The sequence below is a fragment of the Armigeres subalbatus genome, chromosome 2, assembly GCF_024139115.2.
Source record: "Armigeres subalbatus isolate Guangzhou_Male chromosome 2, GZ_Asu_2, whole genome shotgun sequence".
NCBI classification, from domain to species: Eukaryota; Metazoa; Arthropoda; class Insecta; order Diptera; family Culicidae; genus Armigeres; species Armigeres subalbatus.
In genome coordinates this window covers 249654459-249680229 of record NC_085140.1, presented here as the reverse complement: position 1 = coordinate 249680229, position 25771 = coordinate 249654459, and the positions used below count along the sequence as shown (strand labels likewise).

Genomic DNA, 25771 nt, shown 5'->3' with positions numbered 1-25771 from the left:
TCTCTCAACATCTTACTCTCATTCTCTCTCGGGACGGTAGAAAATGCGACGTAAACAAAAATATGCACGTTCAACGCCGACATGATGCCAGATGGTATTATTTATAATATTTTTTATTTGGTTGAAAAGATATATTCACTCATCCAAATTACTTCCAAACGCTTAAAAACTATATTTTTTTCACTTTTTGAAATCGAGAGAATTATAAATAACATGATAGCGTCAACGTATTAGACAATTTGCTCTTAACGATGAAGGATTATTTTCATACTAAAAAAGGCTCCTGGTCTTTTGGCAGCACGGTGCGGCTAGAAGTTCTTAGGCCGAGGTGAATTTTGGGTCGGTGTAAGGTTACATTTCTAAATGTGTTCTAATGTGTTTTTATAAGTTCTGGTGTAACGAACAAATAGAAAGGATTGAAGTGCCTGAGTTTAGAATTGTTGTGTGGTGATTAACAGCTTCGAACAATGATTGTATCGAGAAGTGTGACGATTTCAGGTAGGTGTTTATTTGATGATACCGTTTTGTAAAAGTGAAAAGATTCACTCCGGCTCAGTGGTGTATAGCAACGAAGAGCGATTGTTCGGAATGTACATTTTTATTATCTATAATTGGACCAATTAGGAGTGAAATAAATGGTAGAAAATATTGAGTATTGTGCGAAATAAATGGGAGACTTTTTTTAAATTATCAACTATAAACCTACGGCTTCCAAAAAGTGTAAATCCTTAGTTTTCTGTGCAGTGCACAGTGTTTTCTAACCCAGGAATTCGTGATCGAAAATGTTTTGGCCATGAAAAGTTGATTTTAGAGTCTCAGTGACTTCGGAGAAAAGTTTCAGTATGTTAAGCTCCATACTCCTGAAAAAATTTTTTTTTGACTAATCCCCCTAAAAGTGAGATGGAAATTCTCTTTCCTCCAATTATAAAGATACATCATCGGTGTCTTCGAGAAAGTTGTAGAAAAAGTTTCTACGAAAAATTTTGCTATATAAACTTTATTTCTATCTGCTATAGAAATCGAGATATGGGTCGTTATTTATGAACGACCACCAAAAATCAGATTTTTCACGATACTTTCGTCAATATATTTTTTAGATTTTTCAAATGTTCTACAAAGATCTCCGTCGCGATGAAAAACATGAACCTTTCAAAGACAGTTTCTTCTTATTTTCAATATTGACGAAGTTATTGACGATTTTTTGTTCAAAAATGAGCATTTTGACATTAACTGCACACATGTAGGGGCAAAATGGGGCAGAATTTTAATTAGGAGATTGAAAGTATAACTCAAGCACTAACGGTTGCATTGCAACATATATGTGACTTAGCTTGCCGTAAGTACCATATGGATATTTTTTTCTTCTTCTTGTTATATATCAAAATGAATTGGTCTGTATTCCGCATAACTAAGAAACGGCTGGGTTCAAATTTCTTCATCACAATTTCCGATGGGTTTACATAATATTTTCTTATGTAAAAGTCACGACTTAAACTGAAAAAAATATGAAAAATTCAAATTAGAATTTGTATGGGTATTTTGTATAGGCAGATCACAACACGCATTCTCACCTACTGTGCAAGACAACGTCTGCCGGGTCATCTAGTTCATGATAATAACACTTACGCCAGACCTATGTCTTGTCTTAATGTCCAAATTTTGAAAAATATTATCGAATCGACAGATATTTTACAGAGAAATGCCAATATATCGGGATATTGGTATTTCTAGAGAGTTCTAAATGATTTGGATCTAAATGATCTAAATGAAATTTTTGGAGCACTTTTCTGTTAACCTGTTTGGCAATATTGTGATGTTTTAGACGTAGCAAACCGGCTTTTTATTATTCCGGGATATTTCGAAAAGTAAATAGGTAAAACAAGTACCTTCGAATTGTTTACATAAACTTATATTTAAACTTATGATGTTTGAGGCGTCACTAACCATAGTTTCCATTCAATAAAGAATACTGATTTAAACGATACTGCAGTTCCTCTCATTAACATTCCTGGCTGTATGGTGATTTCTAAAATAATGCAATTGTACCAAATACACAGGGTCGCTTTTTACGCGGGTTGCTGTAAACGTGACTTTTTGGTGATTTTTTTATAGTTACGCGTTGTTTCCTCCCGCGCAATTTGAAATTCATGTCAGTTCTGTAAAACATCCATCAATAATCATTTAGAAAATTTTGTATTTTGCTAAATTATAGGTCTGGCGTAAGTGTAAAGATGACCCTGCAGAGGTTGTCCTGCACAGTAGGCGAGAATGCGTGTTATGATCTACCTTTTAAAAATTTCCATACAAATTTTATTTTAAATTTTTCATATTTTTTCCAATTTTAGTCGAGATTTTTACATGAGAAAATATTCTGTAAATCCTTCGGACATGTTGATAAACAAATTTGCTGAAGGAATGAAGAAAATCTATCCAGCCGTTTCTTAGTTATGCACAATACAGACCAATTCATTTTGATATATAACAAGAAGAAGAAGAAAAAGATGTCCATACGGCACTTATGTCAAGCTCTGTCACATATATGTTGCAATGCAACCATTAGTGCATGAGTTATACTTTCCATTACCTAAATAAAATGCTGCCCCATTTTGCCCCTAAATGTATGCAGTTAATGTCAAAATGCTCATTTTTGAACCAAAAATCACCAATAACTTCGTCAATATTGAAAATAAAATGAAACTGTCTTCGAAAGGTTCATGTTTTTCATCGTGACGGACATCTTTGTAGAACATTTGAAAAATCTAAAAAATATATTGACGAAAGTATCGTGAAAAACCTGATTTTTGGTGGTCGTTCATAAATAACGACCCATATCTCGATTTCTATAGCAGATAGAAATAAAGTTTATATAGCAAAATTTATCGTAGAAACTTTTTCTACAACTTTCTCGAAGACACCAATGATGTATCTTCATAATCAGAGGAAAGAGAATTTCCATCTCACTTTTAGTCAAAAAAAAAAAGCTTAACATACTGAAACTTTTCTCCGAAGTCACTGAGACTCTAAAATCAACTTTTCATGGCCAAAACATTTTCGATCACGAATTCTTGGGTTAGAAAACACTGTGCAGTGGGCCGGGAATCGGGTCCATAGGCCCAAGTAGTGATTTACCCTATACAGTGCTAGAGTTAAAAAAATTAAATGTTTCAAACGGGTTTTAGAAGCGATGTTTATTTTCATTTTACATGGACTATTTTTGTACATACGAAATTTCGATGTTTTCATTTCGAAGGAAATCTATATTTATTAGCAAAAAAATGTTCAGTGCAATAAGAATATGAATTAAATTGATGGACCAAGTGGCAAATTATCCTCGTTTTATGATTGAATTCAATGCAAGCCCTTAACGTGTTCATTTTACCACCTGTTCTCCTAAACATAGAATTGTTGAAGATTCTGAACAAATTTGCCGTCCATGTCCAAAAGCATTATCTTTTTTGTCCCAGAGAATTTGGAGATTTCATCTTTATTTTGCAGATTCTAGCTCTTGTTCAAGCATAAGGTCTGCGGTGTACTGATGAGATCTTCTCCTAGGCCCAATGTCGCCTTCTGAGGTATGACGTATTCCTTATCGATATAGTAGTCAAAGATCTGTAATTTTGGAACATGTCGCTCTGCGCAAGCACTATTGCTTTATTCCGACTCTACCTAAACGCAACTCTACTTATGCATGACTTCATTGATAAGAAATAATATGTGGATATAGGGACATGAAAAGGATTTTTGTTTGTGTATTGGAAAATCAATTTTGAAAACGAAGTTTTATTAAGAGAACGAAGAGCAAATATAATAAATCAGTACCTTAGATTTAGTTCATAGGATCAATATTTGTAACAAATAAAAAATCCGTAAAATCATTTCCCGGGAAATTCGGGGAACTAATGTTCATATCCCGGGAATCGGGAATCCCGGGAAATCCCGTAATCTGAAAAAGTGACGTATACGCCATTTTCCAAAAATGGTGTTAACGAGTACTATTCATCAAGCTCTTTAACAGAAAAATGGAAAACATGCATGTTGTAAAATGGCTGTTACGTCACTTTTACAGATTACGGCAGTGTACTGTCCCACGGCCCTACTATGTATACGAGTAAATTACCCAATCATTGAAGTTTTATCACCTGATTGGAATCCAGTTTATTCCAGAACCCACGTTGCATCCTACAAATTAAGCATAAACCAGCGTTACATTGTAATCCCTGTAAGGGAATTGAATTAAAGGGCACTCTTACAGCAAAAGTTAATTATGTTCATTAATCGACAAACACTTGCCACTGGTTATACGAGATGTACCCTATCCGTTGTTTTACGTTTACCATACCTACAGCACATCCACTACATTCTGACAAATTGAATGCGATGAACGAGGCAAAGTGCCTACTTACGTATATACAACTCATAGCATAGATATAAACCGTTTTACCGCGATGAGTCAACCGGGAGCATGTCAGTCTGCATATTCGATTAACCTTAAACCCCTGAGCTCACCGTGTGTAGGTCCAACTGAGCATCATCCATCCCCGCCTCCATAAACATCATATGTTTCAACTTCTCTGACCCGAATGAACGGATCAACAAACTCACCCAATGTCTATGTTATGCATATAAGCATCCTACCAAGGTCGTATCTAACATGATTCAGATCTTCAAGGTTCATCTCCAATGCATGGTAATAATCGCTCCCGGCTAGTGGTGAGTTTACAGAATAGTGATAATTACTCACCGACGGATTTAAAAATAAATTTCCATTACTATTATTATCTCATCCTTTCCTCACGTCATCATTGCCTCTTCTCAGCGGTGAGGATGTATTCGTTATAAATTTCCGTACGAGATGAATTTATATTTAGCTAACGTTTCTTTTTTTTTTGCTCATAACCATGTTAGCGTTTTTGACACGTTTTCCATAGAACTAGGTCAAATTTTTCTTGCCTTTGCTTCAATCTGAAACTATGTTTCCAAATGCATCGTTAGAAGCCTTCTTTCTTTATCTTTCGATGTGTGATGTGTTTCCAAGTATTGCTAATCATAATATCGTTATCAGCTTTATTTTATCAATCAACACATTTAATAAAAGCGGTGCAACGGAAGAAGAGTATATGTCGATAGGAATGATACCGCTTATTATAGCAAAAGTGTCAGTCGGTAGCGTGAGTGTATGCTGGCTGAGTATATTTCTTCGAACACATCGTTCGCACAAGTGATGCGAAAAAAAACGATAAATTTATACTGTAGCATTTTTGTCGTTTGCTGTCCGATTGCGTCCCGAGCAGTAATTGATTGTAAACTTTGGCCCAAACAGGTTAGGTTAGGCAACAAGAAAGTTATTAATAAATATGTAATCTACTAGGATTGAGAGTTATTGTTCCAAAAACTTAAATATAACACTAGGATATAGGGGTATTATGCTTTTGCACAAGCATAAAATAGTAAATTCAGATCCTAAGGGAGAACAAGATAATTTGAGAAATTGTACCTACCTGTGTACCTGGATGACTACAGCGTAGCATTGCAACGGAAGGGATTTGGGATTAATCGGAAAATCGATTTTTTTCAAACATGTTTTCTTTTTTTCAGGTGTGAAACACCATCTGCGGCTTTTCCAGTAGTAGTTTTTGAGATTATAAATCTCAAAGTTATGAAAAAAATGAGAAATCGTACTTACCGCAGCATTTTCAATTAGTTTTTGAAACAATCCAGAATTTGGCGCTCGATAATGGCGGCCGAGTGAGTGCCCTTTTGACATTCAAGAGGTAGAAAATATTTACATATTTCAATTACAGTAGGCCTTGATTCATTGAAAAACATTGGCACTCACCCGGTATCAACAAATAAACAAATGTCAAGTATTTCTTCTATGTTGTTCAAGGATTTTGTACTTTTTTCATCCTTTTTTATAATATTCTCTTTTCTAGGAATGGAACCACAAGAAATTGACAAATCAATGGTGATTATAATATGTTTTTCTAAGGGAAAAGAAATTTGAAACCGGACACCTGCGTGAGGCGATAGCCAGGTAGTATCAGGCTGGGTTCATAACGCTGGATGCATTAAAATAAACTCCGTTTCCCCTATCCAATCGCATCCGGCCCCCAATCAAGCAATATAAAGTATAGGGGACTTTTAAGCATTACGCTCAATGATCCTCGTGCACACTGCACATCGACACATCTTGTACTCTCCTCTTTCCCACTGACTGTGCGCAATAATATTCCGACAGATACTGCCACAATACACAATAATTACCTACATAAGGTCAAATTTGGCCTTTTTCAACCTTACGGTGTGGTCCTTAAGCCTTAAGTCAGTCAGGATACTTTCGCCGCTCTGCTTGTGGAGTATTAGGGCACAGATGCTGCCAGAACGTTATTGTGCACAGTCAGTGGGAAAGGTGAGAGTATAAGAGATGTCGATGTTCACGTAAAGCATTGAGCGCAATTGTAAGTATTGCTTGATTGGAGGCCGGCGCCGCGGCTTGTCTTGTTGATTGACTTGTTGCTTCATTCCTAGAAAATAATGAAATTTACCAAAAAATACGAGAAAGGCAAAAATTACCAAATGGTGGAATAACGTAAAATAAATACCTGACATTTGTTTGTTTACAATGTTATGGAAACTCATATGTGAATATGTACGTTATGTGGAAGATATTGATTTGGAAAATGTATTGGAGGTAACCACTTTCCCTTCGATGGGACTCGAACCCATGACCCTACAGTTCATGGGTTCGAGTCCCATCGAAGGGAAAGTGGTTACCTCCAATACATTTTCCAAATCAATATCTTCCACATAACGTACATATTCACATATGAGTTTCCATAACATTGTAAATTAACGTCCAAGTCGGGTGGTTTAATCCCCGGAAATAGGCAATTAACTTTGATTGAACATTCGTTTGTTTGTTGATACCGGATGAGTGCCAATGTTTTTCAATGAATCAAGGCCTACTGTGATTGAAATATGTAAATATTTTCTACCTCTTGAATGTCAAGAAGGCACTCATTCAGCCGCCATTATCGTGCGCAAAATACTGGATATGTATCCCAATCCGAAAGTATTCATTCGTATTCGTTCAAAGTAGGTGCTACTGATTGCCGTCCCTCTTGCATTTACTAGCCGTAGGTCGTTTTCATTGGTATCGGAGCGAAGACTCTCCCTATAGATTATGGAACGCAAAAAGTCCCCACTGTCGACCTAAGCGTTAGCGTCTTCGATAACAATGTTCACGTCATGCTTTTTGCACTCTTTATTGGTTTTATCAAGATATTCATAAAATGTCTCCTTCAAGTCGTAGGATTTATCGTTTTTGTCGGTTCGATCCACAGCTTTGAATTTACGTTCTCCGTATCTAATCCATCGGACTTCTGGGATAGACATCTATTGAAGACATCCATTTTTCAAAACATATCAATCTCTATTGTTTACAACCCACAAATATGAAAGATATTAACCTAAAGAAAGATTCTTTGTGCGGATTATTCAAATTTGTGCTTCCTATTACACCCAGGGCTTTTTACGCGGTTAGAATTCATTAATTTCTTGGTCAAGCTGTTTAAAAACCAGTTCAAATTTCTTTGTTTTTTTTTGTATTTTTTTCATGTTTCATTAAAGCTCAAGGTCTTAATCCCCACAACCAAACCGTGTAAAAAATACCTGGGTGTATGTACACCAAATGCTTTCAGCAATGTGTTAAATAGTAGTATTCGTAGTTTACCCATAATCAACAGCACCAACAGTATCACATACCCAATAGTGGAAATTTATGCAAAACATATTCACACCAAAAGAAAGATTTGAATCAGTTAGTGAGGCAAACGAATTTCTACAAAAAAAATATTATGTCATCGCACGACTAACGTGACATTCTTATTATCCGGCGATCGGGCCACGCGCACTCAAACATAGGTTTTCGGGGGCATTCTTTGACTGTGTGCCTGAAATACGCACCAGCAGAATACTTAGCTCATCCCAAGAATAGTGTACGGCGCCGCTCACGCTCTGCCCGCGACGACCGACGCGGCGCTGAGTGCAATGCTAGTTCACATAAATTATACTCACAAAAAAGTCGCCCTTACGATTGTAGTAAATCCGCACACGGGCCACAGCCCACATGAAATTCTGCTGCGGCAAGCTCTTCTCGGCCGTGTTTTCGGATCTCGCTCCATGAAGTGATTTTTCTTTTTTTCGGGAAAAACAGTGAAATCGTGCCAGGAAAGGGGCAACCTCACTCCGGCTCTATGAATGTGTGGTTTCTAGCTTTCAGTGTTGTCGTTGCCGCAGCCGAGTGTCGGAAACGCGCGACGCCCTCCGGATGGGTCATTCGCTAAGTGTCTGTTTCGGGCGAACGTTAGTCATAAACGATGTGAAAAATTGTTCCAATCCAGGTAATACGCGATAGGCCGATCAGTGTCCCATTTCCTTTTGGTTGGGGGTCTCATCATGGTTGAAATGTATTACTTATTCCGGACCGGAAGTAGTTCCGTGGACGGCGATCGTCCTCGGTCGGACAAATTTGAAATCTAAGCATATGAAAGTGTATACATCCTTCCGTCGAAAAGCTATTTCCATCGTTAGAAAGTCCTGAGTGTGTGCTCCATATGATGGAGAATGGTCAAATATCATCTTACGGTCAACCTCCATACCACTGGTATTAGCTGGTCAGCTAGTGTGCTTCATGTTACGTTGTCGCGTGTTGCCGAACGGTCACATCCATCGATGGTGGTCCTGAGTACGATAAAAAAATGTATGAAGAAAGTTTACGAAATGACGAAGAGAGAAAAAAAGTAAAAAATAAGAACAGTAAACATAATTCACCTCCCCTGTTTGTGCGGGTCGTGTAATCTGTTTACCCATACTTGCTGGCTTGGGGTGACCACAAAGTGTGGACACACTATTGATATCGTTGGTGCGACCGGCTTGAAGAGCAGCTGTGCTATACGATTGAAGGAGGACAATTTTCATTTATCTAGATTAAGAAATTGTGATTTGATATTTTATACATTTAATTGATCGTTATATTTCACGTTTCTTTTTATGAAGAGTGTTGGTGTTAAGATATAATTAGTAATTTTTAACGTTTTTTATTTATAAAGTTCATTTTACGCGCTGCGTTACGGAGCCGAAATCATTTTATTTAATTAGTAATTTTTAAGTTGTCATGCTATGCACCGCATATCATTGTTACGGATTACATCGTGAATTGAAAACTAGAGATACTCATGTTTTATTAAAATCCCTATTTCGATTGCTATCTGAAATAATGGTGCATGTAGTCCGGGAATTCAATCTAAGACTAAATGGCTTATTTTTGGCCACACCAGTTTTTTACCGTAACTAGGGAAAAGCGGTTAAAGTGGTACTAAGTTATGATATACAAACATGTTGTCGGAATTCAAATCAATAACATTTTTTTTATTAATCCTATTTTGATGAAACCTGGACTATCCGCCCTAGAAACTCTTCTAGTTTTCAGGCTTTGCCTTTGATTGAGACCCGACACCGGAGAAGTTCCGAACATATGTTTAAAAAGCATTATGCTTGTCATTATTTATGACGTGAAGTTTCCATGCTTTCTTCAGAAACTAGAAATATATAATTTGCCGAGAATTTCTGAATACAGATCGGTAATTCATCAAAGTTCCGCAGATATTTGACAATTTTAGTGAAACACGTTCGAAGCCACTTTGTTAAAAGCTACCAAAGACATACAAATCGCATATTGCAGCTTCTAAATCGGAAGTTTAATGATAAACGTCAATACCAAAATTATTCTTACCGACTTATGATTCCAATGTGTACAAACAGCTGTACATTTAAATAGAGATTTACCCCGGATTAAGCTTCGCTGTCGACTGCTTTCTGGTAGAGCCATTCTCAAGTATCTCTTATCCGCGGAGTGCTTGTGTTTTCCATTATGTGGCTCCATTGCAACATGATGATGCTGCTTGCAGTAGTAGCATGACGGCCATGTAAGAAAGCTTTCCGATGAAAGTTATGCTCGGCAGTGTTATCGCGGCTTCTACAGAAGATATAAAGATTTGTCTGCTTTTTTATTGCTTCTTTCTACATACAGCTGTATAAGATAGACCCGAAAAAGTATGTCTTTGTGTACAGCGGAGCTTTAGGCATTTAACCACCGGCAGTAAAGTAGGTATTTCAATATGCTTTAATTCCGTATCCGGTTGCTGTGCTACGTAGAATGGTTTCAAAGGCTTTCCTGATACATAAAACGAAGTGAGAATAATTTATGAAATATTCATGCTGACGACGAGTTCAACTCGGTGAAATATCTAGTGCTAGTCGGTTGCATTATTATTTAATGGGCAGCTCGTAAGTATTTCTACTTATAATTTCAAACGTAAAGGATTTATAAAAAAGTGATGAGATTGGTGCTGCATTGAGATGAATATATGTTCAGTGAGATGGAAAACGGAACAGTTCCCCTACATTTGAATCAACTTTTAAGACGGTACTTTATGTGTCGGCTATCCATGTTTTTCATCAGAGTAGCCCAATTGTCATAGTTTTCAAAACAAGCATTCCAAAATGAAACATTTGACATTCAAGGTACCGACCAAACTCTTTATTCAAAATCCGGGTTACTATGGGTGAATCATGTTGATCACAAATGCTGTATGGGATAACAGCATCTCTAGCGTTCCAATACGTATGATTCTACTGTTTTAGTAGACACTTAGTAGACAGTTGATTAAAAAGTATAAGATTGCTAATGTCGTAATTGGTCTAGCAAAGCCAAATATTTAGGACTGGACCAAAAATTAACTTTTAAAAATCACATTGAAGGCCTTCAAGCCAAATGTAACAAATATATTAAGTGTCTATATCCACTTATAAACAGAAAATCAAAACTTTGTCTTAAGAACAAACTTTTGATTTACAAACAAATTTTTAGACCTGCCATGTTATATGCTGTGCCAATATGGACTAGTTGCTGCAATACCAGAAAGAAGGCACTTCAGAGGATTCAAAATAAAATTTTGAAAATGATTCTGAAGTTGCCTCCGTGGTATAGTACCAATGAACTTCATAGAATTTCTAATATTGAGACATTGCAACAAATGTCCAACAAAATAATTTCCAATTTTAGACAAAAATCGTTGCAATCTTCTATTGCAACGATTAACTCCTTGTACCCTTAGTATAAATTAGGTTAGGTTTAGTTTAAGTTAAAAACATTGTAATTCCTACATGGTTCAATTAAACCAGAGGAAAAATCCTAACTGCCAGAGGCAATTGAAATGTATTAATAATAACTAAAAAGTAACATAGCAAATAAGGATGATAGTATTAAGAAAACACGGAACACCTAGTCTAAGAGATGAATGCATGTATTAGATAATTAGCAAATAAAATTAGTTAAAAAAATAAAAAAATAAAATTAAAAAAATAGATTTATGAGATTTATATCGTCACAAATTTTGCCCCCCCACTCGCTTTCAAATCCAATTCTATAAAAAAAATTCTTCATGCCCACCTAACGGAACAATCATATCTACTTTTGCTACTAATTCTATCATAGCATGTACGTCTAAGTTTGGAGATGATATTAGCATTTCCAGATCATTGTAAGATGTAATAGGTAGTTGTTAATTAAGCCAGCCTAAACTAAGTAAAACTGTATGCGTAACAATTAGATCATTATGCTTTTTGAACATGACTAGCAGCACGGTAGCTCCCTTAACAAAAAAGAAATCTGCTACGCACAAATGTATTGCAAATCGAATGAGGTACCGACTGTTTGTGTACTTCGATGAAATTCACTTTCAGTTGGCAGCAGCAGCAAAGAGTGTAGACAACAACCTTTCGATCACCATGTTTACGGTGCTCGTCATTTATTGGCAATAGACGAATCCAAGTAAAAATAAGAAGAAGACACACGACGGTGTTAACTTTGACAGATCCTACAGCACAGCATAGGAAGATCATTTTAATAATAAATCATTATATAATAAATTCTAGACACATTTTAATTAAAATGTGATTGATGTACGATACGGAAGAAGTTCCTAACTGTATGATAGATACATTTTTGGAAAATATACAAAAAATTGAGATAAGCTTCCAAATATGTAATTCAGAACTTTTTCCGTATCCTACATCAATCAGATTGTAATTACAATTTGTCTAAAATTTATTATAAGCAATTTTCGGACGATTTCTCGTATGGTTTCTTTAAGAAATTCCCGAAAGGGCCCGGATGTGACCCGAAGGCAACTGATTTAAAAAAAAAGTGTAGAGTGATTTGTGAAGGTTTTGTGCTAAAGGAATTCTTGAAAGAATAGCCAAAGGATTCCCGAATGGATTTTTCAAAGGAGTTTCTAAAGGTATTCTCGAAGTATTTCCAAAGAATTCTTAAAAGCAAAATATCCAGAAAAACTCCTTCAGGTTTTCTAAAGTTTTCCTCAAGATACTTCTGAATTAACGAGCCTGGATTAAAAACAAAGAGACGCAATACTCCTACCTTTAACAACCTTGTGCTCGATTGGAACAACCGATTTGACAGCAAATGCGCTGTTCCAATTTTTACACTTCATCTCTTTGTTATGAGTGCAGCCTCTTTATTCTGAATAAGTTCCTGAAAAATCCCAAGGTATTTCAAAAAAACATCCGAAGCATTTTCCGAAGGTTTTTACAGTAAAGCAGTAATAGAACGCTAGTGGTACTGTAACCATTAAAATTATCCTGCAAAATATGCTCCAATAAGCTTAATAGCCTATTCAGATTATGTTTAGATCATTTATCGTAATAAATATCGTGTTAAAGCGGAGAAAGAAAATTGAATGTATGGGGATTAGAGTGGGGCGCAGTTGTATGGAAAAACGCAAACTTCGTCCGATCAAGTGAGATCAAGGTTTTTCTGAATTGTTTTGGGACCCCAATTAACTGTGCAAAATATGGGCTCGATTGGTTGCAACCTCGCATGCCGCATCGCGTTTTAAATTTACATGGAGATTAGTATGGGAAAACGTACTTTTTTACATTTTTGCTCTTAGCTGCTTCAATTTATCATCAATCACGTGACTCAGCATATAGTCTGGAAGATGCCGAAAAACTTTGCCGAAGAAGGTACGTAGCTGGAAGGTCTACAAAAAATGTTATTACGTTTCGAAAATTGAAAATTCAAACCATGTGCAAGAAATCAATGTTTCTGCCAGCACTACCGGACAACCTATGGTTATCGAATGGCAAAACCCATCTTCCTTCTTGTCGGATTTTTTTCTTTGTGAAATAAATCCGGATAGCTCCCATTAGCTATAAAGCCCTATAAGATTAATTATTTTGAAATAACACTCAAGTAAGTTATTGGTCTACGTAGTTCGGCAGTGCTGGCAGAATAAACGATTTTTTGCATATGGTTTGAACACTCAATCTTCGAAGCGTTATAACTTTTTTCGTGGACGTTCCAGCAACGTGCCTTCTTCAGCAAAGTTTTTCGGCATCCTTTGGATTATACTTTAACGCAATGTGCCACTTTGTTTACGATGAACTGAAACCTTTAGTAGTAGAAATGCAAAAGTATACGTTCTCCCATACTAATTTCCATACAAACTTCAAACGCGATGCGGAAAGCGAGGAAGCAACCAATCGGTCCCAAATTCTGCACAGTTGTTCAGGACCCAGAATGGCTTCGAAAAACCATTGATTTGAAAAAATGACCATGACGCCCCACTCTAATGGGGATGGCATCAAATTGTTGTTTATCATGATATTTATGATCATAAATGCCGTAATCTGAATAGTCTATTACTTGGCTGTTCGACACTGAGTACCGGTACCTTGGCTGTTAGGCCCAAGCAAACTAGATGTTGGTCACAAAATAGAACAAACTAGATATTGGTCCCGCGAACAGGTATAAGGACGTTAGGCATAAAGGATGTTAAGCATAAAATGCCCGAAAAACAGGCCACGACATAAAGAAGGTATTAGGCCTAACGTCATGGACCCAGCAATCTCATATTTTTGCATCAACACAGGAGAGAAGGAGATTTCGTAAGAAGTTCAGAAGGATTTCCTGAAGAAATTCCAAAACATATTTCCGGAACATTTCCTTAAAAAGTTTTCTTAAGTTTGTTTTAAAAAACAGCTGAAATAAAATTCATAGAAATTTCCGATACAATTCTTAACCAAGTTTCCAAAGAAATTTAAAAAAAAAATCAGAAGAATATCTGAAGAAATCTGCAAAGTATTTTATAAAGGTATTTCCGAGGGATTTTCGGACATTTTCGAACAAACACCTAAGGAATTAAAAAAAAATCGTAAAGGAATCGCCAAATGCATCTCTGAAGGAATTTCCGAAAAAAAAACCTTGAGATGTTTTCTAAAGTTTTAGCAAAGAAATTTTTAAAATTAAATCCCTCCAAATAGTCGGGCAAAACAGGTATTACATGTTTGAACAATATAGGCAATATAGGTATTCGTGCGGGTAAATTCACGTTTCAAAAGAAGGCATCATCCACTTGTTTGCCATACTCCGGGCAAACGCGTGATTTGAAAGAAGACGTATTTCAGGAAAATGTGTTCGTTAAAAAAAATGTACCTCTCATTTACCTTTTCCGAGCAAATCCGTATTTTGAAAGAAGGATTCATCTACTCGTTAACCTTATTTCGGGCAAAGAAGGAATCATCTCCTCATTTTTCATTTTTCGCGTGCTTCAAATGAATAATCTACCTGGTTGCCTTATTCCGAGCCAATGCCGTATACACCGAACGTCACCTATTATTGTGCCTTACTTTGGGCCAACGCGTGCGTAGCACATAAAAATAGACACATTTGCCTTATTCCGGGAAAATTCGCTTTTGAAAAGAAGGAATCATTGACTTATTTGCCTTATTCCGGGCAAATGCTTGGGTCCCTAGTAGTCCCTAGAAATTTACTTTTTCTGTTTTATGGTCATTATGCCAAAAGTCCAATTGTATTTCAAACTATTTCTAACAATTACCAATCATAATGGCCCTTGTATATTCAACTCATGAAGTCAAATGATTTCTACAACGGTACTTTCTGGAGAATGGAAAAAATCGTATTTTTTGCCAGAGTATGAGATTTTTGGACGTGGATTCAGAATATAAAAATCTCATTTTGGCCAAAAATGTTACATATGCAGTTTCTCACTCAAACGGTTCAATTATTTCATACCATAGGGTAACCGTACCCTTAGTGGAGGTAGCACCAATAGAGGAGGTAGTGGGGTTTTAATGAGATTTATCATATTTATACACGTTACGATGGTTTCAGTTGATGCGTCGTGCTTTAAATATCCTGTTAAATGAAACTTATCTTAAGATTTCGCTTGAAAAACTATTGAAAACAATGATTTTCCTTAACAAAATGTGGTGCAACTGTACCAATAGTAGCGAGTCTCATAAGAAACCAATGGATAGCACCACTATAGGAACCAAAATTAATTTTTATCGCCACAAAAAGAACAGTGTACCCATAGTGGTGCAAGCAACATTTGGTAATTGTTGATGTTAAATGACATCTATCTCATTTTGTTAGCACATTTATTAGTTTTTCTATTGAATGAGATATTAAAGCTTTAAATTTTCCATAATTGTCAATGTTGAAAAAATATTTTCTTTTGTGGATCTACTAATTTATTTATCATCAGACTAAGGCCGGAGTGGCCTGTGCTGCACATAAAAGACTTCTCCATTTAGCTCGGTTCATGGCTGCACTTCGCCAACCACGCAGTCTGCGGAGGGTCCGCAAGTCATCCTCCACCTGATCGATCCACCTTGCCCGCTGTGCATCTCGCCTTCTTGTTCCCGTCGGATCGTTGTCGAGAACCACTTTCACCGGATTACTGTCCGACATTCTGGCTACGTGCCCGGCCCACCGCAGTCTTCCGATTTTCGCGGTGTGAACGATGGATGGTTCTCCCAACAGCTGGTGCAACTCGTGATTCATTCGCCTCCTCCACGTACCGTCCGCCATCTGCAACCCACCATAGATGGTACGCAACACTTTCCTTTCGAAAACTCCCAGTGCGCGTTGGTCCTCCACGAGCATCGTCCAGGTCTCGTGTCCGTAGAGAACTACCGGTCTTATAAGCGTTTTGTAGATAGTCAGTTTGGTACGGCGGCGAACTCTATTCGATCGGAGCGTCTTGCGGAGTCCAAAGTACGTACGATTTCCAGCCACTATGCGCCTCCGAATTTCTCTGCTGGTATCGTTATCGGCGGTCACCAGTGAGCCCAAGTACACGAATTCTTCAACCACCTCGATTTCGTCACCACCGATAGAAACTCGTGGTGGGTGACCTCTCTTGAGCCTCTTCCTATCATGTACTTCGTCTTCGACGTGTTGATGACTAGTCCAATCCGTTTAGCTTCGCTTTTCAGTCTGATGTAGGCTTCCTCCATCCTCTCAAAGTTACGTGCCATGATATCAATGTCGTCGGCGAAACCAAATAACTGGACGGACTTCGTGAAAATCGTACCACTCGTGTCAATCCCTGCCCTTCGTATTACTCCCTCCAAAGCGATGTTGAATAGCAGACACGAAAGACCATCACCTTGCCGTAACCCTCTACGGGTTTCGAAGGGACTCGAGAATGCCCTGAAACTTGAACTACGCACATCACCCGATCCATCGTCGCCTTGATCAACCGTATCAGTTTATCCGGAAATCCGTTTTCGTGCATTAGCTGCCATAGCTGGTCCCGATCGATTGAATCATATGCGGCTTTGAAGTCGATAAATAGATGATGTGTGGGCACGTTGTATTCGCGGCATTTCTGCAATACCTGACGTATGGCGAACACCTGGTCTGTGGTAGAGCGTTCACTCTTAAATCCCGCCTGGTACTGCCCCACGAACTCTCTTGCAATTGCTGTTAGTCGACGGCATAAAATTTGGGAGAGTACCTTGTAGGCGGCGTTCAGCAATGTGATTGCGCGGTAGTTGCTACAATCCAGCTTATCGCCCTTTTTGTAGATGGGACACACGACACCTTCCATCCACTCCTGCGGCAGAACCTCATCCTCCCAAACCTTGGTAATCATCCAATGCAGCGCTCTAGCCAGTGCTTCACCACCGTGTTTAAACAGCTCTCCTGGTAGTTGGTCAACTCCAGGGGCTTTGTTGTTTTTCAGCCGGCCGATCTTCTCTTGGATTTCCTGGAGATTCGGAGCCGGAAGTCGCATGTCCTGCGCGCGTGCTCCTAGGTTCATTACCATACCGCCACCGTTGTCTGCCATATCGCCATTCAGGTGCTCTTCGTAGTGATGCCGCCACCTTTGGATCACCTCACGCTCGTTTGTAAGAAGGTTCCCGTTTATGTCCTTACACATATCGGGCTGTGGCACGTGGCCCTTACGTGAACGGTTCAACTTCTCATAGAACTTTCGTGCGTTATTAGCGCGGTACAGTCCCTCCGTCTCTCCACGGTCTCGATCTTCCTGCTGGCGCTTTTTCCTCCGGAAAATCGAGTTTTATCTGTTCCGCGCCCGTTTGTATCGTGCCTCGTTCGCCCTCGTGCGGTGTTGCAGCAATCTCGCCCATGCTGCATTCTTCTCCTCAACTAACTGCTCACATTCGCCGTCATACCAGTCGTTTCTCTGATCCGGAGCCACCGTGCCTAGTGCAGCGGTTGCGGTGCTTCCAATGGCGGATCGAATATCTCTCCAGCCATCTTCAAGAGATGCTGCGCCTAGCTGCTCTTCCGTTGGGAGTGCCACTTCCAGCTGCTGCGCGTAGTCTTGGGCTAGTCTACCGTCTTGTAGCCGCCCAATGTTAAGCCGCGGCGGACGACTCGGCGGACGACTCCAACGCGTGTTGATCACCGTCGAGAGTTTTGAGCGCAGCCATACTGCGACGAGGTAGTGGTCGGATTCAATATTCGCACTGCGGTAAGTGCGTACGTTCGTGATGTCGGAGAAGAATTTACCGTCGATTAGAACGTGGTCGATTTGGTTTTCCGTTACTTGATTAGGTGATTTCCATGTGGCCTTGTGGATATTCTTACGGCGGAAGAAAGTGCTTCGGACTACCATTCCGCGGGAGGCTGCAAAGTTTATGCATCGTTGGCCGTTGTCGTTCGATACTCATGCTATGACGCGTTAGCTTTCACCGAGACATGGCTACGTGAAGACAAAATATCTACCCAGATTTTTGGTACCGACTACAATGTTTTTCGGCTGGATCGCAACTGTAAAAATAGTAACAAAAAAACTGGCGGTGGTGTGCTACTAGCCGTTCGAACGAAATATAAAGCTCGTCAATTGTCCATCCCGAATTCTGAAGCGGTCGAACAAGTTTGGGTTGCTGTTAATTTTGAAAGCCACACTTTATTCATATGCGTTTTGTATATTCCACCGGACCGCATTCTAGACCAACATGTCATTGATCAGCATGTCAATTCACTTTCTTCGATATTGGATCGGATGCAACTCAAGGATAGTGTATTGATTCTAGGAGATTTTAATTTGCCTAATGTTAAATGGATACCAAGTCAATCAGGCTATCTTTATCCCGACGCTTCCCACTCGTCGATCAGTTCAATAAGCTCGGTTCTCTTAGACAGTTATTGCCTAGCACGCATTCATCAAATGAATAATATTATGAATGAAAATGGAAGACTACTTGATCTCTGTTTCGGCAGTTCGGACGGCAATATTCGCTGCACGTTGATTGGAGCTCCTTCGCCTCTCGTAACGTCAACTTCGCATCATCCACCTTTGCTCATAACTGCGAGTAGCGTCACGCCTTGTATTTTCTCTGAACCAGTTGAAAGCATCTACTACAACTTCAAAAAGGGTGATTATACTAGTATGAATATTTTCCTAGAAAATATTAACTGGCAGGATGTCACCATGAACATGAATGTCAACTCTGCTGTTATTACGGTCTCAAACATATTACTCTACTCGATTGATCAGTTTGTACCAAAACGTATATCATCTCTTCCTATGAATCCACCTTGGAGCAATAATTATTTAAAACGCCTGAAAACCCGGAAAAGGTCTGCCTTGAGGAAATACTCAAAATTCAAAACGCACTATTACAAGGTCATGTATCACTCCACAAATCGGCGTTATAAATATGTGAACGACAGGCTCTACTCTTCGTATCAACGAAAAATTCAAAAAAAACCTACGACTTAACCCAAAAGGATTTGGGGGCTTCGTGGATTCACAACGGAAAAAATCCGGTCTCCCAACTGTCATGACTAATGAGCATATCGAACAGACGTCTACTGAAGGAATTTGTGATCTTTTTTTGAAGCAATTCTCTGGAGTTTTTTTGAACCATCTTCTCAACGAATCAGAAGTTCAGCAAGCTGCTGCCAATGTCCTGTTATATCCTCCAGTTAGCCAACATCCCATTGTCACCGCCGAGTACGTCGCCGAATGCTGTTCCTCTTTAAAATCATCGTCTAATCCGGGACCGGATGGCATCCCATCAATCATTTTAAAAAATGTTCCTCCAGTTTATGTCTGCCTCTATCAATGTTGTTCAACTTATCGCTGCGTACTGGAACTTTTCCGGATCACTGGAAAAAATCTTACATTTTTCCTGTCTTCAAGAAAGGTGATAAGCAGCAAGTCAAGAACTATAGGGGTATTGCTGCTCTATGTGCAATCTCAAAGCTGTTTGAAAAACTGGTCAAAAATTTGCCAAAAAACTGCCTGGGTTATATATCAGAGGATCAACATGGCTTCATCCCAAAACGATCAACAACTACCAACCTACTTGTTTATTCGTCAACCATCACTAAGGCTTTTCAGAAAGGACAACAGGTTGATTCGATTTATACGGACTTTACAGCAGCCTTTGATAAAATCAATCATAAAATCGCCGTAGCCAAATTCGAGCGCCTTGGATTCTCCGGGCCTCTCCTGAACTGGCTTCAGTCATATCTGAGCAATCGAGAAATGGCAATTAAAATTGGAGATTGCATTTCATCCTATTTTCCGATGACTTCAGGAGTGCCCCAAGGTAGCCATCTTGGGCCACTTGTCTTTATCATTTATTTAAACGACATCAATTTGTTGCTCAAGTCTTTCGAGCTTTCATTTGCCGATGATTTCAAGCTGTACTGGATTATAAAAAATCTCGATGATGCGTCGTTCCTACAATCACAACTGAATTTGTTTTCAAACTGGTGTGATTTAAATCAGATGGTACTCAATGCTGACAAATGTTCTTTGATGTCATTCTCCCGCAAACGTTCTGTGATTAGCTACGACTACAAAATCGGTTCCACTAGTCTCCGGCGAGAATCTTCTGTCAGGGACCTCGGGGTGATGTTAGATTCTAAGCTAACGTTCAGAGAGCATATTGCGTACGTAACTTCTAAAGCCTCTCGCACCCTCGGCTTTATATTCCGAATTGCAAAGCATTTCGATGATGTCCACTGCCTCAAAGCACTCTATTGTTCTTTAGTCAGATCAATTTTAGAATATTGTTCCGCAGTGTGGGCTCTATATTACCAGAACAATATTGCTAGAATAGAATCCGTTCAACACAAATTCATACGCTTCGATTTACGTAGCCTTCCATGGAGAGATCCTTCAAATTTACCCAGCTATGAAGACCGTTGCAAGCTTATAGATTTAGAGCTCTTAACAGTCCGTCGCAATACTTCTCGGGCGATATTCATTGCAGACCTCTTGCAATCGAGAATCGACTGTCCCCCACTGCTTTCCATGCTAAATATCAATGTTAGCCATAGGAATCTTCGCTCTCGTTCTCTCCTCTTTCTTCATGGTGCACGAACTAATTATGGTCACAACGAGCCATTTACTAGCATGTGCCGTATATTCAATAACTGCTCCATTGGATTCGATTTCCATTCATCTCGTAACACTCTCCGTACGAACTTTTCTCACCTTCTAAACGACAATCAGTAGTAGCTAGGCCTAGATTTAAGTTTATTGTTGGAAGTAGTTTTAAGCCGAATTGTATCATTTGGATATTGTAATCTGTTGATGCATAGAAAAGATGAGGAGGTTTTACGCCCGCTTGAGTGAGAGCTAATGAATTTCTAACTGTTCAACTCAAGCGGGCTTTTCCCTGCTCCCAATAAATAAAATAAATAAAATAAATAAATATACAGTCTAACATTTGAAATAAAAAAAAAAAAAAAAAAAGATACGGTATGCAGACTATCCGGTCCGATGACCGGTCTATACATTTCCTCCCTTCCTACCTGAGCGTTCATGTCACCGATGACGATTTTGACGTCCCGCAGTGGGCATCCATCGTATGTCTGCTCCAGCTGCGCATAGAACGCTTCTTTCTCGTCGTCGGATCTCCCTTCGTGTGGGCAGTGCACGTTGATGATCTACTAATACCTCCACTATTGGTACCGTTACCCTACCAGAAATTTTTGATTATTTCTATGTAGTGTAATGAATTTCAAATTAGAGTAGTCCTCCCTTGTCCTTGGCAAGATGAGCAACCCCTCAATTTTACCGCTATTATGACTTTCTTTCTTTTTTCTCTCCAAATACGCACACGGTTGAACTATAGTTCAATAGAAGACTTGACACTAAGAAAATTTTGCAAAAGTGAAATGAATCTTAAATACAGAAAAATTAGCAAAAGTTGGTGAAATTTGAGGATTTCTCATAAGAAAACGGCATTAGTAAATAAAGTTTAGAAAAACATAAATATTTATTTATGAAAATCTTGACATATTTTAAATCTTTAGAGAATATTTAGAGGCCGTTAAAAATATTCACAGAGAAATGGTTGACCTGGGTTAAATAGATTTGAATAATTTATCCTGAATGGGGCAAGATGAGCACCCCATTTGAAACAATCAAATAGAACACAAAATAGTAAAAATCTTTTGTACAACCTACAATTATGATTCACTATGCGTTGGAGCTATTGGGTAATAGACATTATGAAATTTACTGAAATTTTAAGCTTATTTGTGTAATTCAATGTGATTTTAATGGTATCAATGAGAAATAATAACTTATCGACCACAAAAACAGTTTTATTTTTTCAATATGACCAATGCGCATTAATAGCTGTTATTTTTAGTTAATATTGGTGCTCTAATAAATTACAGTTGAAAAAATAGATTTTAAGAGGGGTGCCCTTTTTGCCCCGTAGGAATGCTCATCTTGCTTCATAGTATATTTGACCCAGTCATAAACAGAGTTTGCTTGCATTTTATGTTTTCTTACAATAAAAAAAACCCAAACATCGACTTTTGTCATCACGCTTCCTTAGTTTACATTATATATGTTGTGCCTAGTTGGTAATTATGTGAAAATGTAACTCACTGTTGTATTTTTAAATTATTTTGTGAAACTGTTTCATCAATAAGATAGCAGTCAAAGCGATTAATGCAAGAGATGGCGTTTTTTCAATGGTAGTAAAATCGAAATTTCTTCACTATAAAACTACTAATCAGTGCAAACTAAGTGCATGAGATAATCTTTTCATCTCATACTTCATTCCTTACCACTACTTTCTTCTAAAACACCACCATTTTCCAGAAATTTGCAAAGAACCTGATTTTCCCATACATTTTATCGATTTCCAACTCCTATCATTCTTCCATGAGCTCATGGTGAAAATTGTGAAAATCTCAAAACATAGAGTAGCAGGTTTAACAACACAGATAGAAACGCCGGTATCGCCAAATATGGTAAATATGGTGCACGGAAGGTTGTTGTCTATACACTTTTTACGGGTGCTGCACCCTGGAAGTAAATGTCATCAAAGTAATTAGTAGGTCCCTCATTAAAAATCCAACGTCGTAAATTATAAGTTCGTGTAACAAATTGAAAATAAATGTCATAAAAATCGATCCCCTCTCCAGTTACATTAGAAACTGTAATTTCTTATTTCAGTTTTTAAACATTTGCTACCTTTTTTTTCTGTTACAGATTTCCTTTTACGTTCGAAACCATGTCGCGAAACTACAAAAATCCTGCCGGAAGTCGCATTTATGATAATTTTTTAAAGGAAACTGATAAAAGCATCGATAGAAGTTAAAAAAAAAACAAATTGTTCATCCGGGAAGCTGCTCGGCGGTGCGATTTGTACCCAACAACAATTTCACGTTATCTTGAAACAGAAAACAGTATAACTGAGACTTACAGTTGTCAAACGGTGTTGAATCTCTAAGAAGATCCAACACTGGTGGATGGTTAGCTGCTTGCAGCGGAGTGGGAAATGCCGTTTCAAAAGAATGATCTTAAAGTATACTTGTGGCAATTTGGATGGCGGGGAAAGAAAGGAGAACCGTTTCAAGAACAACTACCCAGGGAATGACTGATGGTGCACACCATTCTTAAACCGACATAAAGAACTTTCATACCGATGGCCTGACAATGAAAATGGGTGGCTTGCAACACCCATCATTTTGATATTATTTTCATATTTTTATTATTGTTGTTTATCATATAATTATGTCTAAACCTACTAGGACACATTAAAAGTATGGTATACTAGTAGAATGAATAAATCCTTTTAATTCAGAATTATTGGGAGAAAAACCTGAAAAATGTTGCAAGCCACCTCTTTGACTGTAAGCCACATTTTTTCTGATTGCCGTTCTATTTGAAATTCGCATTTTAGTCTAGATGTTAGATAAAAATGGGTTTACAATGTCGCTTTTGATTTTTGGAAAATCCTAGGCAAAAATATGGATTGCAAACTTTTACAACGTGCAATGCACAAACTTTTGCTTCAACCATGTTCGCATTTCATTTGAAATACCGAATGAGCATTAACGGCTCGTAGGTTTAGCTTAGTCAGTAAAAATATGATTTCATAATAATAATAATGAGCCTAGAAGAAGTACAAGAACTATATAAACCTCCTCGCCTTCTAAATAGCTATTTGGTTCCTGGAAGTTTGGGGCTGTACTGTACGTTTTGAACAATCCTGGATGTTTTTGTTAAGTGATTGGGCGAGTTTTGAAGAATGTATTGCTAGACTGTAGTACTGCTTACGTATATTTGTGTGAATAACTTAAATACTAGTTTGCAGAACCATTCTCATGCCACTTTACTCGAAAATCATGCCCAAATAGTCCAGGTGAACTCTGACTACAGTTGACTATATAGAGAAGCACCTTACGTCTTTTCATATAGTGAATACAGTGTTGATCCGGTCGGTACACTGCCAAATTGTTGAACTACATTTTTTTTGGTGCTAATACTTGTTTTCTTTTTGTTTTTCGTTTCCATTAGACTGTGACCCGGATCTAAAGCCATCGTCATCCCGTGAGTTAGAACATCTCATCGATCGTCTCGAACGGATAGTGGACCGCCTTGAGCGAACCGTTTCAGCACGTGAATTGGAAGAAACTCGTCGCATCTTGAAAGGAGTTTGCGACGCTGGAAAGGCTGTAGTCTCGGTAGCTGACGAATCCACAGATACCGGTGGAGAAGACGACAAACTGTTGGACCCCACCTTACCGAGTGATCTTCCTACGGTTCTTCCCTCGACACCGCCGCCATCAGCGTCTTACCTGCACCATCAGCTGGACAGTCTTGAAGCAACTCTCTTTCCAGAGCTTAACTCCGTTGAACCGACCGCTGCCAAGGATCAGCCTCAAGTAGACCAATCGTTAGATACTCTACCAACCGTTATCTCGCAAGTAGTATTAGATAATTCAATTAGTAGTAATAACAGTAACGATCAAGAGCAAAATTCAGTATTAGAAATTGCTGACTACCCTCCACCGGACGACTTCTGCAACGCAACTCCTCCCTCAGACAACATGAGTGTAAACGCGTATGAGGACATCCTTCTGGGATCTTTTGCCAACTTTCTAGCTTTGTCTAAGAAAATCGGAGGGGATGTTGAAGTACAGGCCGACCTAGTTAAGCATGCTTTCAAGTAAGTATATTAAGTAATAACTCAGATAGATTTATATTTATATTGTACATACTACAGTGCCCAGTTTGCGTTTGTGCGAACCGCATCCGAATCAAGTGCTCCATCCAACAACGATTTGCAAAGTCTGCTCAAACCAACGTCCGACCAAATTGCTGCCATTCAAAGTTTCCGGGAAAAGCATCGTACTTCACAATACTTCAACCATCTCTCGGCGATTAGTGAAAGCATCCCCGCCCTCGGATGGGTTTGTGTGGTAAGTATCATGTTCCTAAAACCTAAATGTTGCTTCTGGGGAGCAAAAAGTTTCTGCTTTGATTGTCCTCACCTTCGAAGCGAAAGAGTTGATGAATTTCTTTTTCTTCCCAGGCGCCGACCCCAGGTCCGTACGTTAAAGAAATGAACGACGCCGGCCAGTTCTACACAAATCGTGTACTGAAAGACTGGAAGGAGAAGAGCGCTACCCACGTGGAGTGGGCCCGAGCTTGGATTCAAACCTTGACGGAATTGCAGCAATATATCAAACAGCATCACACCACAGGACTGGTTTGGGCCGGTAAAAACAAACCCGCAGTCGGGGGCGCAGGTGCTCCTCCTCCACCTCCACCGTGCGGTCTGCCACCACCACCCCCGATGATGCCACTGGGTGATGTGAATGCTGCCGAAGGAGGTGACGACCGGAGCGCTCTGTTCGCACAAATCAATCAAGGAGAGGACATTACCAAAGGTGAGTGCTCGGCAATCAATCTTTTTCTCGTAGTTCATAGATTTATTTCATAAATCTTCGAATAAGGTGTTATTTGATACACATTTACCGACTGCTATCATTAAACGGCTTGGAAGAAACGAAGATGTCTGTCTATTAAATAACATCATAATGAGCGTCATTATCCTAAATTAAGCTCAATCCCGAAAATTC

General features: G+C 38.7%; 1 protein-coding gene across 3 annotated transcripts in view; it reads left to right on the top strand.

The window, feature by feature from the left end:
* Positions 1-25771, top strand: part of LOC134212054 (adenylyl cyclase-associated protein 1) — a 61032-nt gene that overhangs the window by 30926 nt on the left and 4335 nt on the right. Inside the window, exons 1-4 of one of the 3 annotated variants that reach the window (XM_062689559.1) lie at positions 8141-8402; positions 24204-24855; positions 24913-25108; positions 25222-25579. In XM_062689559.1, coding sequence (XP_062545543.1) covers positions 8330-8402; positions 24204-24855; positions 24913-25108; positions 25222-25579 — 1279 coding nt within the window. In that variant the 5' untranslated portion in view covers positions 8141-8329. Of the gene's footprint in view, positions 1-8140; positions 8403-24203; positions 24856-24912; positions 25109-25221; positions 25580-25771 lie in introns of those variants that run through there. The other 2 variants (XM_062689560.1, XM_062689558.1) reach the window with 2 other exon arrangements.